Here is a 21,107-nt window from a genome sequence, read left to right on the forward strand (position 1 = left end):
TTGAGATACATTTTCTTCAGTCACGTATTTATCTGAAACTACATTTCATAACCATAACTACAATAGTGAATGTCTTAACACCAACTGGAACTTTGCAGAATATAATTTATATAGAGTCATAGAGCACTAGGGCACAGAAACAGGTCATCTTGTTAGATGGCCAGCTATTACTCTGCTTTGTCCCATCGAGCCACACCAGGACTATAGCCCTCTGTGCCCTTCCAATCCACGTAGGTATCCAAACTTCCCTTTACTGTTGCAATCAAACCTGCATCCACCACTTCCACTGGCAGTGCGTTCCACACGCTCACCAACCTCTGAGTGAAGTTGCTCCCCCTCATGTCCCCTTAAATATTACACCTTTCACAGCTCCAGCTGTAAGACCAAGGTTCAATCCCCACCATTCTGGGTTTCCTCCACGTGCTCCAATTTCCTCCCACATTCTAAGTTGTGGGTATGCACCAGAAATGCGGCAACACTTACAGACTGGCCAGCACAATCTTCACTGCTTTGCTTTGATGCAAACATCACATTTCACTATGTGTTTCAAAATAACCATATAACAATTACAGCATGGAAACAGGCCATCTCGGCCCATCTAGTCCATGCTGAACGCTTAATCTCACCTAGTCCCACCGACCTGCACTCAGCCCATAACCCTCCATTCCTTTCCTGTCCATATGCCTATCCAATTTTACTTTAAAGGACAATACTGAACTTGCCTCTACCACTTCTACTGGAAGCTCGTTCCACACAGCTACCACTCTCTGAGTAAAGAAATTCCCCCTTGTGTTACCCCTGAACGTTTGCCTCCTAATTCTCAACTCATGTCCTCTTGTTTGAATCTCCCCTACTCTCAGTGGAAAAAGCATATCCACATCAACTCTATCTATCCCCCTTATAATTTTAAATACCTCTATCAAGTCCCCCTTCAACCTTCTATGCTCCAAAGAATAAAGACCTAACTTGTTCAACCTTTCTCTGTAACTTAGGTGCTGAAACCCAGGTAACATTCTAGTAAATCTCCTCTGTACTCTCTCTATTTTGTTGACATCTTTCCTATAATTCGGTGACTAGAACTGTACACAATACTCCAAATTTGGCCTCACCAATGCCTTGTACAATTTTAACATTACATCCCAACTCCTATACTCAATGCTCTGAGTTAAAAAGGCCAGCATACCAAAAGCTTTCTTCACCACCCTATCCACATGAGATTCCACCTTCAGGGAACTATGCACCATTATTCCTAGATCACTCTGTTCTACTGCATTCCTCAATGCCCTACCATTTACCATATATGTCCTATTTTGATTATTCCTACCTAAATGTAGCACCTCACACTTATCAGCATTAAACTCCATCTGCCATCTTTCAGCCCACTCTTCTAAGTGGCCTAAATCTCTCTGCAAGCTTTGAAAACCTATTTCATTATCCACAACGCTACCTATCTTCGTATCATCTGCATACTTACTAATCCAATTTACCATCCCATCATCCAGATCATTAATGTATACGACAAACAACAATGGACCCAGTACAGATCTTTGAGGCACACCACTAGTCACCAGCCTCCAACCTGACAAACAGTTATCCACCACTACTCTCTGGCATTTCCCATCCAGCCACTGTTGAATCCATTTTACTACTTCAATATTAACACCTAAAGATTGAACCTTCCTCACTAACCTTCCATACGGAACCTTGTCAAAGGCTTTACTGAAGTCCATATAAAATACATGTGACAAATAAAGCTAATCTTTAATCTTTAACCTTTATTTCTTGTCTCATCCATCCTCAGTGGAAAGAGCCAGCTGGCATTTCTATATATATGTATTTCTATACCTCTATCAAATCTCCCCTCATTCTCCTACATTCCTGGGAATAGTGTCTAGCCTATTCAACCTTTAAATATAACTCAGATTCTCAAACCGGTATTAACATTGTAATCTTTTCTCTGTACTCTTTCAATCTTATTGATATCTTTCCTGTCCATAAGTGACCAAAACTACACACAATATTCCAGTTTTGGCCTCATCAACGTAACATCCCAATATTTGTATTCAGTTCTCTGATCTATAAAGCCCAAGGTGCTAAAAGCTCTCTTTATAACTCTATCTACCTGTGACACCATTTTCAAGGAATTATGGATCTGTATTCCCAGATCTCTTTGTTCTACCATACTTCTCAGTGCCCTACCATTCACTAAGTCCTATCCTGGTTTGGCCTTCTAAATTGCAAGATATCAATCTTCTGTGCATATAACTCTTCCACCTTGAAGGAAAAAAATGGAAACATTATTTGACTTTCTGCACATTTTTCTAACTTATAGTCATCTCTTACAGTCATCAACACATTTACACAAAAATCATTTTTAAAATAGCAGAGTAATTATTCAGTAAGGATATTTAAAGGTCCCCTGATGTATTCTATATTCCTTACCTGGACAAGGATGTGTGTTACATAGAGCTTCTTCGGTATGCAGGCCCAGACAGATGTCTCCACCATAGGCGGGTGCAGGATTGCTGCAGGACCGCGTCCTCATGTAATGTCCACCTCCACAAGTAACTGAGCACTTGGACCACGAAGACCAACATGACCAACCACCATCCACTTTAAAAATAAACAAATAGTAACCATTCTGATGAATAGTATGTAACCTGAAACATTGTAATAATTTGTCTTCCTATTGTTGCAGCCTAACCTGTCGAGTATTTCCAAAACTTTTCTATTTTTTTAAAAAAGATATCCAGCAATGCAAATTACATTTATGGGTTAGTGTTTTTATTGTCTTCATTTTCAATAAGACCAATTTAAGGTAATAAGGATGATACAACAATTTAGTGAAGTGAATTAAATTTGGATTGTAAATATGGAGAAGGATGTAAGGAGGCTCCAAGGGGCTATGGACTAGCTGAGTGAGTGGGCAAAAGCATGGCCCTCTCACTCAACTTGTATTGTGGAAAAATGTAACTTGGTAAATACGATCGAAAACAGCATTTGATAAATGCTGAGAGCTTGAGTAACGTCATGGTTTAAAGCAACCGACAAAGGGATCAAAGCTTCAATCAATTAAGAAGACAAATGACATTATAATATAATAAAGAGAATTTGAATACAGGGCTAATAAAGATTTTTTGCAATTGTATAGGACATTAATGAGACCATGTCTTGAGTACTGTCTACAGTTGCGGTCACCTTGCCTAAGAAAGGATGTATTTTGTCATAGCAAAGATTCATTCAACTGGCTCAAGGTATCAATGACATTGAGGATAACGCTAGAAACTGCATGGGTTGAAGATGAACTTTGATCTTGATCAATAGCAAAGGCTCAAAGGGATAGAAGGCCAACTCCTGGTCCTATGTCTTAACTGCTTATGTTCTATTCAGACATATTTGAAATCACTTTCCTACTTAAAAGAATATAATTTTTGGAAATTAATATAAAGCAAATGACCCAGAGGGACTTGTTATATTTGTGTCAGGTACCACAATTTTATCAGAATTGTTCCATGACTTTAAAGCTTTCATCTTATGGTCACTCAGCTCAGGCACAGTTCTATGCTGCATCTGGTCAGGCAAAAAAATTGCATACAAGTGACCTGCTGCCTTAAATGTACCATGTACTTTATAAAGGACGCACACATGTAGTGCTGCTGCTACTGGTAAAGCTCAACAAATCTTCCCCTAACCTTAGGGGAAGTTTCATTTCCTAAACTTCAAAAGTCCATCTACACGTGCACTTTAATTTCTGCAATCACAACATCCAAGGGGCTGTCTGCCACCCATTCTCAGAATTCTTCAATTAAAGTGGGCAAAAACGTGAAGTGCCAACAGCCTTATCACATTGCCAAAACAACTCCATCAACATCCTTTCTAATACAAAGATGCATTCAGTGGAATGCATAACAGCTTCAATAGAGCAACAAAAATTTTGAAGCGATAAACAGGAATTTTAAAAGAAGCAATAAAAGATTGGATGTGAAGAGATAAAGTAATTGATAACTCCTTATAAAGTGGCAGGAAGATGTGGTTTTTGTCTCTAAATTGACCTATTTATGATAGATGATGTGAGAATATTCAACATATATAATCTTCTATTCAGAACTCAGCGAATGGTGTATAAAGAAAATAGGAACCCTCTTTTATGTGCATATGTAAATCAGGAATACAACTTTGTCTCCTCTTCATTAATGTTTCTGTGCTCTGCCAGGCTATGAACAACATAAATCAATCTGCAGATTCTGCATTTAATCAAACACCAAATGCAGTGACGGTGAAACTCACAGTACAGCACCAAATGGGGGCTGCTAAGCTCTTTGTAGATATTTTTCATTTCAGCCACTGATAAGTTTTCAATTATTCCTGTGGTGCTGCAGCTGATACCTAGGTGTATTTTCGTCACATACTATGGCAGATGTGAGAACCTGTTTCAATCACAGTATTGATGTCAAAATTTGAAGATTGAAACATTTGAGATTCAGTTTATTTATTATTAGCTTGGGCATATGAGAAAAAAATATTTTAGATAAACATGAGTCCCGAATTCTCTGATGGTCTATGACAGATTTTGGAATACACAGAGGTCCAAACGTTTATCCTGGATTAAATTAAATTATGTTCCATTCTGCAAAAATGTTTCAATAACAATTTGGTTTGTAATTGTTTTTATCTTCCATTCTTGCCACCGGAAACCACAGGAGTTCTACCTTAACACCCTTTCTCTTGAGCCAAAAATTTCTTTAAAAATATTCAATATTTGTAAACTCCTCTTATAAATAATTCAATGTCCAGGAACAATTCTTGTTATTGTAGATAGTCAGTCTAGAATAGTTAGCCAACTATAGATCATTTTAAGGCAAGGGAAAAGCAACAGTAATATCAATCATAAATCAAACTATTAACAGGCAAATGCAGAAATGAACCTAAATAGATATTAGCTATGATACCAATCTCCTCTAATTTATCATAATAAACAGAAGCTTTGCTTATTTCTACAAGTGCTTTAATAGATCCAAAACTATGTGTTATTTGGATTTAGAAATTATTTTAATATTAGACTATATACAGACCAATGAAATAACGCTTTTATTAATTCTGCCTTTGCATAATATAAACAGACAGTAATAATTCAGCTGATTGTAGGTTAAGATAAACGCTCAGGATTAGAATCCTAGTAGAGCTCATGTACCCCTTCACACGACTTACGGTGGATAAAACAGTATGGCCTTGTAGGATATTAGATATATATCCTTGTAGGATATATGTAGCAAGATGTGAAGAGAATATATCACATAAATTTTGGGTACAATCTTTAGGTGTTCCTGGCAATGGGAAAGATAGTATCAATTCATATTCACATTTGACAGTGTTGATATGTGCATATTTCTACTTTTCCCCACCTTTCCTTCTCTTCATGCATAATATACAGGAGGGAAAAGAATATAATTGCTTAGATTTGAAACATTCATTTTATTTGGAATCCTCAGTTTTAGCCTGTCACCTTTATACAGGTCATTTTTAGACACAGAGCAGCAGCAAATACCTGGACAAGGCATGATATTACATTCCTGGTATTCAACTGATTGCCCTAGGCAGGGAATTCCTCCATTCCTTGGCTCAGGATTATTGCACAATCGTTTACGACTTCGAATTCCTCGACTGCAGTCTCTGCTACACTGAGTCCATGGCAGCCAAGCAGACCAAGCCCCATTGACTGTGTAAACAGAAAACCTCCCATATCGTAAGATGCTTCCAGAAAACCCTTTAGGAAGAAAGGGATAAGGTCATCGAATCAAAGTCTTAAATTTGGAACTAAAAATATAAATTCCTTACCTACTGAGAAAAGCAAATGGTGGCAGAGCTAATATTGTATGGGAGCATAGTTTTAAATAAATATTCAATATCAACATGGAAGTATTAAAATATTTAAAAATATAAATAATATTAAACTTAAAAGAGAACATTAAATGCAAAGCAAATTGGATTAATTCAAACAACAAGGTCTATTTACCAATCCCTGGCTGCTTTTCCCCATTGATTTTAATAAAACTGCTATACTTGTGCCTGGCTTAACCTGTCACAGGACCAGCACGCAATTTCCCAAATCTGCGAAAACTTGCAGACCTGTGTGATAGACTTCACAAGGAGGCTATCAGACAGCCATTGATGGCTGAAGCTCACAGAACTGCTGGATTAATGGCACTTTATGGAGAAACAGAATCAAGTTCCGCCAAAGTGATAGTGCTCAGATGGAAGATCAACCCATTGAAGTCAAAGAATACAAGAAAAATAAGAGTAAGATTAAAATACCCTGAACAGGAAGTTTCCAGACCATGGTCTAAAAATACCTCTGCTGGTAGGAGCATAAGCATGTGTTGACTATAATAGAACAGGCCTTGCACTTTAACATGTGGAACAAGCAGGGGAAACTCCTACAAGTCACTGACAGTGGCGTCTGGAAAAAGCTATAAATTTTAAGGATATAACACTCCAAGCCTCTCAAGACCAATATAACCTTCCTGAGATATGCCATCACATTCTGAACCAAAAGCTCTTTATGATTCATTACTGTACCAATCCATTAGTTTTGGAAGTGCATTGACCCTATACAGGAGCACAACACAAATAACATCTCATGATGGACTTTCAAGTGGCCTTTAACAAGGTGCTGCACATGAAGCTGCTTAACAAGATTAGAGCTCATGGTATCATAGGAAAGATACTACCATGGACAGAAAATTAGCTGATTGGCAGGAGGTAAAGTGTGGGAATGAAGGAGGCCTTTTCTGGTTGGCTGCTGGTGATTAGTGGTGTTTCACAAGGGTTGGTATTGGAAGCACTACTTTTCAGGTTATACAGTCGGCCCTCCTTATCTGCGAGTTCCGCATGTGTGAATTCAACCAGCCGCGAATCCCGAAAACCCGGAAGTGTTCTTCCAGCACTTGTTGTTTGAGCATGTACAGGCTTCTTTTTCTTGTCATTATTCCCTAAACAATGCAGTATAACAACTACTTTACATAGCATTTACATTGTATTAGGTACTATAAGTAGTCTAGAGATGATTTAAAGTATACTGGAGGATGTGCGAGGCTTATCGTGGATTGGGATAGAAAAAAAATCGGTAGTTCTCTTACTCAGTAAGTCAGAACAGGTACATCTGGTATTATTTAGCGTCAGTTAGTCAAACGTTTGTCTTAGTATATAGTATATATTTTACCTTTCTATGCATATAAAACACTTAAGAACGTATGTTTCAGTGCCAGGCTCGGGAACTTCTTCCCGAGTTCGATCCAGTGACAGACCGCTATTGAGTGTGCTCTCCACCTTGCTGGGTTGATGTGAGGATCAAAAACCCAAAACTCAATAATTAAACCACTGCATTGCTTAGTAATAATTGTAGCTTTCATCGGGGCAGAGCCTTTCTCACTTCATCCATTAAAATTGTTCCGATCGTTGACTGACTGTAGCCTAACGCTTTTCAAATGACCAATGGCGTTTCACCTCTTTCCGATCGCTTTATTATTTCCACTTTATTTTCAATTGCGATCGTAATTATTTTTGTGAACAGAAACACTATGGATTCAGATCTCTACCGCTGGGTCCTAATGTCCACCGCACTGAGACAGGTTGAATAAGGAACTTGAGCATCCGTGAATTTTGGTATCCGCGAGGGGTCCCGGAACCAATCCCTTGTGGATAAGGAGGGTCGACTGTATATCAATAATTTGGATGATGGAATTGATGACATTGTGGACGCATTTGCAGAGGATAGGAGAGAGGTGAAGGGGCAGGTAGTGTTGAGGAAGCAGGGAGTCAGCAGAAGAACATAAACAATTGGGAGAATGAACAAGAAAATAGCAGATATAGAGAAGTGTATAGCCATGCACGTAAGTAGAAGGATTAAAGGCATACACTATTTTTTAAATGGGGAGAAAGGGCAAAAGTGAGAGGTGCAAAAGGACTTGGGAGTCCTTGTGAAGGACTCCCTAAAGGTAAACTTGAAGGTTGAGTTTGTGGTGTGAAAGCAAATGCAATGTTAGCATTCATTTCAAGAGGACCAGAATATAAAAGCAAGGATGTAATGCTGCAGCTTTATAAGGCATTGGCCAGACCACACTTGGAGGATTGTGAGCAGTTTTGGGCCCTTTATGTAAGAAAGGATGTGCTGGCTTTGATGAGGGTTCAGAGGAGGTTCATGAGAATCATTCCAAAAGTGAGAGGGTTAACATATTAGGTGAGTTTTATGGCTTTGGACCTATACATGCTGGAGTTTAAAAGAATTGGTGGTGAGAGGGAGGAATCTCATTGGAACCTATTAAATGTTGAAAGGCTGAGATAGAATGGACGGTAAGGGGTTGTTTCCTATAGTGGGGGAGTCTAGAACCAGAGAGCACAGCTTCATAATAGAGGGATGTCCATTTAGAACAGAGATGAGGAGGAATTGTATTAGCCAGAAGTTAGTGAATCTGTGGGTGGCTGTGGTGGTCAAGTTGTTGGGTACATTTAAAATGGAGGTTGACAGGTTCTTGATTCGCCAAGGTTACGGGGAGAGGGCAGGAGAATGGGGATAAGAGGGATAATAAATCAGCCATGATGGAATGTGGGAGAAAACTCGATGGGCTGAATGGCCTTCTGCTCCTATGTTTTACACTCCTATGATACAGGTGCAACAAAAGACTATTTCACAGTGAGGTTTTCTGAAATCTTTAACGGCTTTCCTGGTCAAGGCCTTCGCCTAGTCTGTTCTTGAAGATGACTAAAAAGAAGCAGAAACAAATTAAACAGAAACAGAAATCATCTTTCTTTGATGAAAGGGCCTGCAAGCTTTCTGGAAGGGTTATTAGAATCAGATTTAATATCACCGGCATATGTCGTGAGACTTATTAACTGACTTATTCCCCCACCCATTTACCAGTTTCTCCTTTTTATTGTTTAAATAATTAGTGGTTTTATTTCAAGGACTCCACTGGTGTATTTTTCTGGGTATTCCATGTAATACTATCTCTATCTGTCTGTCTACATTTTTGGAATTGACCTTGACTGCAAGGGCTCACATTACCAACTCAGTTACAAAGATTTATCCTAATCATGTTTCAAAGTACCTTATAATTCTCACATTGTCCTTACTAAAAAAAACAATCCAAAAATTGATCTGATGAAATGTCTCAGCTCGAAACATCAACAGTTTGTTTGCCTCCATAGATGCTGTCTGACCTGCTGAGGTCCTCTAGTATTCTGTGCATGCTGCTCAAGAAATTGATCTTTCAGGAGCAATTTAATTGATTTCACCCATAATGTTGAGGGTCAGTGCAGAACTTTATTTCAAAAGGCACAGATTAATCAAGAGCAGTCAGCGTGTATTTATTAAGGAAAAGTCTTGTGTGATCTACATTGATTGAATTTTCGAGGAGGTAACAAAGAAGGCAGTGTGTTTGATATAGTCTACATTGATTTTAGCAAAGCTTTTGACAAGTTCCAACATAGCAGGCTGCTCAAGAAAGCATAAAGAATTTTGGGATCAAAGGAGAATGGAAGATTGAACTGAGTCAATGACAAAAGGCAATGGCTGCTGGTATTGTAACTCAAAGGCTCCTACCAGTGGGACTCTATTAGGCTCCATACAAAGATTCCATTTGTATTTCACATTCATATTCATGATTTTTATATAAATGTAGAGGACACAAGAAATACATTTTCAGATGATACAAAACATGGCTGTCGACAGTGGGAAGGAAACCTTTGGATATCAGGAGGAGAATAAAAGTCTGATTTATCAGGCAGAAACGTGGCAGATGAATTTAATTCTGGGAAGCAATGATGTAATACTGATGCATTTGGGGAGATACAACAAGACAAAAGAATGTACAATGAATGTGAAGGGATTACGAAGCATGAGGGAACAGGGACAATTGTAATTTGCATTCTCAAAAACATGAAAGGAAACAGGCCAGGTAGACAATGTGGTTAAAGGCTTACAAGATACTTGCCCTTTTTCGCTACTGTGCAGAATATAAGAGAGCAGGGAAACTGTGCTGTGTAGAACACTTGTCAGGCCACACAATGAGTTATGTGTAGAGTTCTGGTTGCCAAAGATAGTAGCATTCCAATCTTGCCAAAATTGGAAAAGCAGAAAAAACTGAGAGCCAGAGTTTGGAAAAGAAGTAGCTGAGATTAATTGAGATGTATAAAATTATGAAGGCCATAGACAAATAGGAAGAAACTATTTCCCTTTACTGATGGATCAGAAATCAGGAGACATATATTTAAAATAAGCAGAAGAAGAATGAAAGGGGAAATGATTATGGTAGGAGTCTACAACTCAAGTTGCTGAAGATACAGAAACCATAATCACACCTAAACAAAGCTCAAATTCTAATGAGGTCATGGGTCAGTGTTTTATGTTTGTAGGAATGGTTTTGGGGACAGACAGGGGAATTAGGGATCTGGTTAGGGACAGGAATATGGGGGAGTTAGAGGCCTGGCTGGAGTTTGGGTCTCTGCTCTGTGTTCAAAGGCCAATGACGTGGACATGTGACAAAGGGCACCTATGAATGGATGTCGGGCTGACAGACCAGTGAGGATGAAGTCTGGTGCCCCCACCAGGTCAGCAAGTCATTCCTGGGTTCCAGGATCAGATTCTGCCTGGCCAGGAGGTACGATGGCCACTGACCTTCTAGGTACACTGGAGGGAAAGACCAGAGTTCGAGGCCTAGTGCTTGTGGTCCTATCATCAGCAAGTCTGGAGTTTGAAGCCTGGACTTTGGGGCCCTCATTCACACCCTCATAGCAGGGTATGTCTGTGTCACAGAGAAAGAAGAGAGAGGGAGAGGGCAAGGGCGAGGGAGAGGGAATGAGAGAAAGAGATTGAGACTTGTTTCTTTGCTGTCCTGTTGTTGTTGGTGCTCTGTAAACATTGTGGGTATGCTATGTAGGCGCCAGAACGTGCGGAGACACTTGCATTGGTGGTCAACACAAATGACACATTTCTCTGTATGTTTCAATGTGCATGTAATAAATAAATGAATGTGAATTTGAACCTGCATTTCAAAAATTGTGGCATGCTAAGCCAAGTGTTGCAAAGTGGGAGATGAGGTCAATAGTTTTTATTCCTCTGACACAAACTCAATAGGCAAATCATTTTCCACATTGTAAACTTTCAATAATTCAAACCCTCAATTAAAATATACAACAAAATGAAAAAAAAATTGAATTATTTTTATTCCATGAAAATTACCAAGCCCGCTCCAATGAATGGGCTGTGCTAAATGTGCTGATGTGGCTGGTGTATCTGGCTCTCAGGCTCTGCAATATACACACCACCACTGGATTAATGTGAGTCCAGGAATAGAGTACAAGGTTTGATGTGTGCATCTGATCTCCACCATGTTCCCAACTTTAGTACTTCTGTGTATAGGTGCAAACAATAGAATATGCTTCTGAAATCACAGACCAGTCAACAATTCTTCATGGAACTTTTGGCTGGTAAGCAACACAACCCTATATGTTGGAAATATAGAGACAGACAGAATGAATTTTGTATTGAAAGTATTGGGCTATTTCTCTCATCTAATCTCTTTAATATGAGATGTTCATTTACTTGTGCCAGGATGCATGCACAGTAAAGCTCAGACAACACAGTTGTGATCTGTAAAATGTATGCAATGGCTAGTCTCTACCCGTAACCACTCTACAAAGCCCCGCAAATCCCTTCATTTCTGATACCTCAGCATCTTCTTCCTGAATGTTACAAATAAACCTGTTTTCACTTCTATCTGCGGCAGTATATTCCAGACCCTAACTAATGGATAACTTTCTTATATTACTTCTGCAAAAAGTTGTTCCTCACTTCTGGAAAGTTACTTTTACAATCTATTCCTTTTATGGTTTACTGGGTATTCGTTTTCACTACACACACTGTAAACCAATTTTTCCAAAATCACCATTCTCTTAATACTCCCTTCAAGCAGCTGTTGCATTTACCATCTAATTTGGCACATCTGAAGTTTCTGTTATCAAGGGTATGCATACAAATCAGTGCATTAAGTGTTAGAGTAGCTGATTGTGTGGAGAGTATATTTGTAGGTGCAAATCTGGTTCCAAGCTCGGTCACAAGCTTGTGCTAAATTAGCTGAGCTTAGCCAGATAGGTGGAATATTGTCTTCAGGGCTCATGAATTCTATGCTAAGAAAGAAAACCAGAGATATTTCTACTTTTCATTTTTATCTATTTGTACCTGCCAAATATAAACCAGCCTAAGACTCTAAGAGTTATGTTGCTTCCTGGGTTGTACTTTGGTTTTGGTTTTCACATACACAGAATAGCCCATTAGATGAAGGAAACTTGTTTGCTAATTAGTAATTTAATAATTCATCATACTCTAAAATGAATCGACTGCATTTTTTCTGGAGTCTCTGTTGCACAAGAGGCTCAAATTGCTTTCTGTAAATCATGAAGACAAAGAGTGCGAACGGTTGGAAGCAGAATTACATCATGTAAAGCAACACACACAGAAAATGCTGGAGGAGCTCAGGAGAGCAGGCAGCGTCCATGGGAAAGAACAAACAGTCGATGTTTCAGCTCGAGACCCTTCATCAGGATTTCCAGCATCTGCAATTTTTCCTCATGTTTGTGATTTGCATCATGTACACATCTTTTTGCAAACACCTTCATATCAATATTATGTGTCAAGTTTATAAACCTATGTGCCAAAAATAATAGAGCCTTATTAGTAATTAATTATTATGCTTGAGCATAATACAACTGTCCCTTATTTTAAAAATTCATAGATAAGCTCAACCTTTCAAAATAAAAGACTGAGAAATGTTGATACAGTCCATAGCTTGCTATGATGTCTGCAACCACATCTTAACCATCTATTTGGGCTGCTTACAGATCCACGGGCTGCGGGGAACATTTGAAGGTAATTTTCTATGATTTTAAGTACACTAAATCAAAGTTCTCAATCATTCACGTCTGAGGGAAGCTATATAATTCCAAAACTCAAGATTTTGTGGTCCACTCACCGCCTGCAGAACAACCCGTTGACCCATCGCTGGAACAGTACCGCATCTCTATCCTTTGACGGCCAACATCTAAGAGGTTTGGGTCAGCCAAGCGTGCCTTGCACGTGTACCTAAATCTCTGCTCATAATGACCTCCATTGTCAGAAATGTTAACAGGTGTCCAAGGGGTCCAAGGAGTAGTCTTCTTCAGTTCTGGGCATAGGTTGGTGTTACAAAGTTGATATTCCTACAGATTTATATAAACAAAATTAATATTTTAGCACAATAGAAATTAATGCATTGGTGGGCTAGTCTTGCATGCTTGCAACTGGATTAAGTATTTCCACATCTCAGGATACAAAAAGAAAACAATGACATGATGGACATTGTTCACTTTCAATGTAGAAAAAATGTAATAAATCTGATTTTATTGAGCAAATTTAAACAAGAGGATAGGCTGCTTTCCAATTGTAGGACATAAGGAAATAATATTATATACTATGAATAATACTGTGGGAAGTTACTGTGGAACTTTAGGTGAATAATAGAAGGTAATGAAAGGTTGTAGTAATAATTCTATGTTGTACTAATAGCAATATCTACAACTGGTATCATCCTAAAGTCACTATGCAACAGCATTAAACAATTAGCCCTACACAAAAATATCTATATAAGTCTTCAGAAGACCACAATACTAAACGCCACTAGAATAGTTCGAAAATTCCTAGCAATTGAGAAATGAATGTGCTTGGTTATGCCTGTAACTTAGGTTTTACCAGCTTGAGCCAAGAAAAAAATAATTCTATAATAGTATACTGCTGTGCTCTACCTCACATACATTTTGTATGTGAGATTACCCAGCTTCAGGTAATTTCTACCCATTAGAAGTTAAAAATCTGAAGAACAATTTATTTTTGGTCTTAAACCATGATTATTATATATGGCATTTGTTCTCTACAGGAATGTTTATCTGAAAACTTAACACATTGTGTTGATTTTTTTTGTGTGTTAGAAAATGAAAAAAATAATTCAACTAAACCAAAAAATCTAGATTCCATCTCACAAGTTGAACTTGCATGTAATTTTACAGCATGTTAAACCGTACTGTATTTTGGAAAGTCAGCCCAGTGTAGGTAGAGTACTAGAGACTGGGAAGTATGAGCGCAGTGTCACAAGTAGACAGGAAAGTGGGAGGCATTTAACACATAAGCCTTCATCAGTCAGGGCATTAAATATAGGAGATGAAGCATTAAGTCACAGATATACAAGTTATTGGTGAGGCTGCACCTGGAATACTTCTACAGTTTGATCACCCTGTTACAGGAAAGATGTGGTTAAACTGGAAAGAGCATTGAAAATATTTGAGGATGTTGCCAGGAATGGAGGGACAGAATCATAGGGAAAGGTTGGCCAGGCTAGGTCTTTATTCCTTGGAATGTAGAACGAGGAGTGACCTTACAGAAGTCTTTCAAGTTATGAGCGGCATGGATAAAATGGGGGTGTCCAAAATTTGGAGACATAGATTTGAGGAGAGGGGAAAGACTGAAGGGACCCAGGAGACAAGTTTTTCATGCGGAAGCTGGTGAGTATATGGAATGAGCTGCCAGAGCAGGTAAGATATTGTCATTTAAGAACTTGGGTATGTACATGAAGGGGAGGGTCCTTGAGGGATATGGGCTGAAAGCAAAAAATTGGGACAAACCAGCTGAACAATGTGATCATCATGGAATCGTTGTGTTGATAGGACTGCTCCCACGCTGTATGCTATGAAACTATTTGCACCAATGGGAGAATCTCAAATGAAGGAACAAAGTGACAACATTACAGGGTGCTTGGCAGGGCCCAGGCCCAAGAGCATATCAAAATGGCAGGCCCCGGGTCAGAGAGCGAGAAATGGCCCAAGGCTTGGCTAATTTAAATACCAGGCCAGATTGAAAAGGTTAGGGTGTCAGGGCTTGTGTTCAGCTTGCTGCTGTGCGAGGTTTACACATCTCTGTGCTGAGCTGAGGCCAAGACCTGAATCAACAGACTCCTGAATCAGTTGCAGCGGTAACTGACTTCGTGGCTGTGGACTCACTTTTGTGAATTTCAGTTCTGAATGTTATTTGTTTATTTTTATTGCTTGCATGATTTTGGGTTTTTTTCCTGCACATTTTTACAAAATATATTCTGAACTTTGTAGGAACAATTATACAGAGTGGTGAATCATGGGAGCTCTCTATCCCAGAGGCTTGTGGAGGCTGGATTATTTAGGATATTTAAGACCGAAAAACTTTTGAAAGGTCAGGGAGTTGAGAGCTTTGGAGATCTGGCAATGAGGAGATGAGGCTTGGGACAGGTCAATTGTAATCATGTTGAATAGCAGAGCAGGTTTGATGGTCAAGTGGACTATTACTCCTCCTATTATTATGCTAAACGTTATTGCCACTCTAGGTAATCTGTTACTCACAATCTCATTAAAGAAGTTCTCCTTTCCCCCTTGGAAAACATGAATGACCCAAAAAAAATTGTCCGTGATCAATTTAACACAAAACAAGCTACAAAACACAGTGGTCGACTATTCTGTCTCTGAAATTCAATTCATTCTTTATTCATTCATTGTTTTGGGATCTGGTCATTGTTGGCAATGCATTTATTGTTCATTTTTAAACACTCCCGAAAGAGGTGACAAGCCACCATCGTGTATCACCGTAATCCTATCAGCTACGGTCCTACTTGGTAGAAATTCCAGGATTTACACTCATTAGCAATAAATGAACAGCAATACATTTCCAAGACACTAAGCTGTGTAATCTGGACACAGCATACGAGTAGTAGTATTCCCATGTAGCTCCTGCCATTTTGCCCTTTTGATGTTGACAATAACCAGAATCGGCTGGGTTTGTAACTGCAGTATATTTTGGAAATAGTACACACTGCAGTTTCTGTGTATCAGTGGGAAAAGGAATGTTTAGTTCTGTGGACTGGGTGCCAATCAAGTGAGCTCCCTTTTCTCAGACACTATCAAACATCAAGTTGTTGGAGCTGCACTGATCCAGGCACATGAAGAGTACTTCATCGAGCACCTGACTTGTCCATTGTAACTGATGGAAAGGCTCTGGTATTTCTGGAAGCCAATTAATCACCACATGAAACCCAACCCCTGACTTGCTCTTGTACTCAGTACCTATATGGTTGAGTTTCTGGTCAAATGTGACATCTAGGGTATTGATGGTGCACCAGTTAGTGATGGTAAAATATGATTCCAATCTTTGGAGTGGTTTTTACCTTTGCCACTAACTTCATCTTTACCAGTGCTTCCTGAAGCCAAATTCAGTAAAAAGCTGGATGTTCTGAATCAGAAGATCGAGTCCCTTCTAAAGTCTAGATATGCTTTCAAATTAGGCGACCCTGCTTTTTATAAGAAATCAAGATATGACCTCCAAAAAGTTATCAGAGATGCTCAGAGAAAGTACCAGTCCAAAATTGAGTTTCAGTCCAGCTGTGAATACATTCTGTAATGGGTTACAAAATGAAGTTGGGCAGCATCACCAACAACAGCACATCCCTTCCCAATGAGTTAAGCACATTCAGTGAGTGTTTTGAACAGAAGGTAATGGACAATTTTAACCTACTCTTGCTTCAGGATGTGGTTACCTCCTGCCTTAAGAAGACCACAATCAACCCAGTACCCAAGAAAAAACAAGATAACATTCCTTAATTACTACTGTCCAGTGGCTCTAACATCTACCATCACAAAATGCTTTGACAGGCTGGTCTGGCACGTATCAAGTCCAGCTTTCCAAGCAACTGACTGCAATTTGCCTAGCACAGAAACACGTCTACAGCAGATGCCCTCTCCCTGGCCCTACAAGGTTGTGTCCTCAGCCCCCTACTCTACTCCCTGTTCATTCATGACTATGTGGCCAGTCTATTTACAAGTGTGCAGACGATACCACTGTAATGGGCTGCATCTCAAATACAATGAGCCAAGGTAGAGGAAGGAGATAGAGAGCTCAGTGACAAGATGTTATGACAACAACCTTTCCGTCACTGGCAACAAATCAAAAGAGCTGGTCATTGACTTCAGAAAGAGGGATGGAATACATGCTCCTGTCTACATCAATAGTGTTGAGTTTGAAAAGCTTCAAGTTCCTAGTAGTGAACATCACCAATAACTCGTGCTGATCCAACCACGTAGACAACACAGCCAAGAAAGCTCATCAACACCTCTGCCTCCTCTGGAGGCTAAAGAAACCTAGCATGTCCCTGTCAATCCTTACCAATTTTTTAATCGATGCACCACAAATGAATTCATCTAATCACATGACAGCTTGGTATAACAACTGCTTTGCATGTGACTATGAGAAAGTACAGAGTTGTGACACAGTTTAACATCTCATAATAGGAATTAGCCTCCTCTCTATGGATCCTGTCTACACTTCTCAGGCTGCCACCGTAAAGCAGGCTGCATAACCAAAGACCCAATCACCCTGGACACTCTCTCTTCACCCCTCTCCTATTGGGCAGAGGATACGAAAGCCTGAAAGCCATACCATCAGGCTCAAGGACAGCTTCTACCCCACTGTTATCAGATCCTTCAACAGACCTCTTGTACAATAAAGTGGACTCCTGGCCTCTTAAATCTGCCTCATTGTGATCTTGCACTTCATTGTCTACCGTTCAGTAGCTGTTACCACTTTATACTCCATTGTTAATGTGTTGCCTTATTCAAGCTCAATGCATTGTGTGTAATGGTTTGATCTGTATAAAGATTATGCAAGACCAGCTTTTCACTGTGTCCAGGGAGATGTTGACAATAACAAACCAATACTAAATAGACACAATTAGCTTGACTGGATTTATCTGGGAAATTTTCTTGTCCTGAAACAGCTTGACTAGAGATGGTTAGCAAGTTTTGATGCACAAGTCTTCATTACTATTGTCATAACTTCTCATAGCCCATAAAAATTTCCCTACTGGGAGTCTAGCAGTAAATGGATCTGACAGTTTAATTGAAGGATAAGGCAGTGAAATACTAGGATACATTTGAATTGGATAGGTTGCCATATAACTAGTATTGTGAAGCAGATACAAACAAATGGTGCTTCCACTTGCCACAACATGTGGGAAAACATCTTCACTACCCAAACGTGGAATTGATGTCTGCTGGTCAATTACCTTTTTGAATATTAGGTCCCTAAGATTTTTGCATAAGGAATTGTCAGCTGCCTTGAAGCTCCATGAACCTAAATGTGATTCTGACCTCGGATGTAAGGAGTTTGCACATTCTCTCTGGAACAGAGTCAGTTCCTCTCTGTTGCTCTGGGTTCTTCCTGCCTTTCAAATTAGGTAAGTGTCTAAATAATCAAAGGAAATTTGATGGATATGTGTGAGAGCAAGTTGCAGGGTACAGGGAAATGAGGAAAGGGAATGGAATTGATTCCTTGGGAGCCAGAGAGGGTTTAATGGACCACATAGCTTCATTGTCATCCCAAGTTCAAGATGCCTTTTTTGCCAGAGCTATACCTTCATTCATCATCCCACTCCCATCCTAGTTTTTCCTGTCCATAGATTTTGGAAGATCTCTGTCTGATAGACTCTAACACTTTTTGTTTACCATCTTATCACTTAAAACCGTGCTGTTTCTTCAGTTTTTAAGTGTCAGACTATATCAGAATACCAGACGTGAAATCCACAGATCTGCATCCTTTTGGGTCTGGGTTCCAGGAGGAAGAATCTGATTTAGAGAAATTTTATATAGTTTCTGAATGCATGAAATATTCAAGGTTGCAACTTCTGTTTTTGAGGTAACTGCATCCACCTGCCCATTCTGTTAAAGTGAGGCCTTCAGCTGTCAGGCAGTGAAATAAACAACTCCAGCATTCCTCAATTCCTCACTGCCAGATTCCAGAATCAAATTGGGAATCAACTGGTCGCGATTTTTCTATCCTTGTGACCCTCACACTGGCAAGGGTAGCACCGGTGTCTGGTTTCTGTAGCTATGGCCGCCTTTGCAAAGGATACTTATTCAGAAACCCAGGCGAGTTGCATCTCAGATTAGTGTGGGGGGGGGGGGGGGTTGTGAAGAAGGAAAATATTAGAAATGATCTACCCCACCCTGTTAACCGTCCCCTTGTCTGCTGCCCCTCCACTAAGCACTTTCACTGTTGACCAGATAATAGTGATCTAAGGCTCCAAATCCCGTCGCAGTCTTGCAATTACAAACATCAAGAAGATTCTTAATATTTACTGGACCTCTGGTTTACTCATTCAACATTTAACACTAGAAACATCTAAAACAAGAGCTGTTGAGTTTAATAGTGGGACCATCACCCACACCAACCAGATACAGTGTGCCCCCACCTCAATACAGAATGATCTGTATTCCTGTCAAACATTAGCAATTTCTGCCCCCCCCAAAAAAACCTTTAAATAATTGCCCATTAGTTAATCTCTATAGCACTGAAGTGGGAGCCTGGTTTACACAGATGTTTTCCAGCTGTCTTTCCAAGAACTGAATCACTATCTTTCTTGGGGCACAATTAAACAAAACTAATACTATTTAAATAGCTCTACAAGTGTATATGTTTATTTTTATTATAAGAGTTTGTTAAATAATTTTCATTGTTTAAAGGCTGTTTAAACTTTCTTGGTTACTTCGAGAGTAATGTCCTGCTCTAATTTCTCTTTAGTATCTGCCAGCATTTGAAGATTTGCAGGGTAGGTTTCAGTATGCCGGTACCGGAGTCAGTTGTGTCTAATTGATGCAAAGTCAGTATTACAGCAGAACTACTACCCTTTTGGTTTCCAGCCTGTGAACCCATTGTAATTGCTTGTGTATAAAGTAGATCTATAATACCGCCTGCTGAGGTGGCTGGGAAGTGTCCACTTTGCCAGTTTTACTTTCAGAAATTGAACCTCAAGTCATTTTATTGGAACTAAAAGCTGTTGTTGATGTTATTGCAAGGATTGTTAAAATTAAATTCATGAGGAATGTAGAAAGAGAGTTTTTTTTTCAAATACATTCAGTGCCTGTACCATTGTTCTACCATCTGTAGTGTCTGTCCCAGTAAGTACTAGTGATGATTTTTTTTTGCCGTAGTGAAGGATTTCAGGAGTACTTCAGGAAATTGAAATGAAGTATGACAAGGGCTTCCTTCTCTTCCCTGGCCTCAGGTTTTGTTCCTTGTGGAACGAATCTTATTATAAAAGAGGGACCCAGGACCTCTTTTGCAATTTAAAAAAAAACCTCCATTATCTCTTCAGCTACTTCTTTCAGAACCCTAGTATGTAGTCTATCTCATCCAGGTGACTTATCGACCTGCAGACCTTTCAGCTTTCCATGCGCCTTCTCCTTCATAATAACAACTACATTCTCTTCTATCCTCTGACGCTCTCAAATTTCTGGCATACTATTGGTGTCTTCCACAGTGAAGACTGATGCAAAATACTTACTAAGTTCATCCTCCATTTCTTTGTCCACATTACTACCTCTCCAGCATAATTTTCCAAAGGTCCGATATCTACTTTCAACTCTCTTGTGCTCTTGATATATCTGAAAATACTTTTGGTATCCTCTTTGATATTACTGACTAGCTTACCTTCACATTTCATCTTTTCTCTCTTTATGACTATTATTTGACTTCTGTTGGTTTTTAAAGTTTCCCAATCCTCCATCTTCCCACTAATTTTTGCTGTATTATACCTCTCTTTTGCTTTATTGCTGTCTTTGACTTCCCTCATCAGCAACGGTTGTATCATCTCCCCTTCATCTTTGCGCTGTATCTATCCTGTACCTTCCAAATTTCTCCCAGAAACTCCACTCATTGTTGTTCTGCCATGATCCCTGCTAATGTCCCCTCTAATCAACTTTGGGCAGCTCCTCTCTCACACATCTGTAATTCCCATTACTCCATTGTAATGCTGATACATCTGACTTTAGCTTCTCCCTCTCAAACTGCAAGATGAATTCCATTATATTATTATCACTACCTCCCAAGGGTTCCATTACCTTAACCTCCCTAATCAAATATTGTTCATTACACAACACCCAATCCAGAATTGCCTTTTCACTAGAGTGCTTAACCACAAGCTGTTCTAAAAAGACATTCTACAAATACT

At 39.4% G+C, this 21,107-nt stretch overlaps 1 protein-coding gene across 4 annotated transcripts in view; it reads right to left on the reverse strand.

Annotated features, from left to right (window-relative positions):
- The window catches only part of sema5a (sema domain, seven thrombospondin repeats (type 1 and type 1-like), transmembrane domain (TM) and short cytoplasmic domain, (semaphorin) 5A), a 231,904-nt gene that overhangs the window by 25,482 nt on the left and 185,315 nt on the right, over nt 1-21,107 (reverse strand). For 3 of the 4 annotated variants that reach the window (XM_073054249.1, XM_073054250.1, XM_073054251.1), the window contains 3 exons: nt 13,026-13,251; nt 5,546-5,764; nt 2,443-2,613 (listed from right to left, as the gene is read on the reverse strand). In XM_073054249.1, coding sequence (XP_072910350.1) covers nt 2,443-2,613; nt 5,546-5,764; nt 13,026-13,251 — 616 coding nt within the window. The remainder of the gene's footprint in view (nt 1-2,442; nt 2,614-5,545; nt 5,765-13,025; nt 13,252-21,107) is intronic. The other variant, XM_073054252.1, reaches the window with a different exon arrangement.

This window comes from Hemitrygon akajei, chromosome 8, assembly GCF_048418815.1.
Source record: "Hemitrygon akajei chromosome 8, sHemAka1.3, whole genome shotgun sequence".
In the NCBI taxonomy this organism is placed as follows: domain Eukaryota; kingdom Metazoa; phylum Chordata; class Chondrichthyes; order Myliobatiformes; family Dasyatidae; genus Hemitrygon; species Hemitrygon akajei.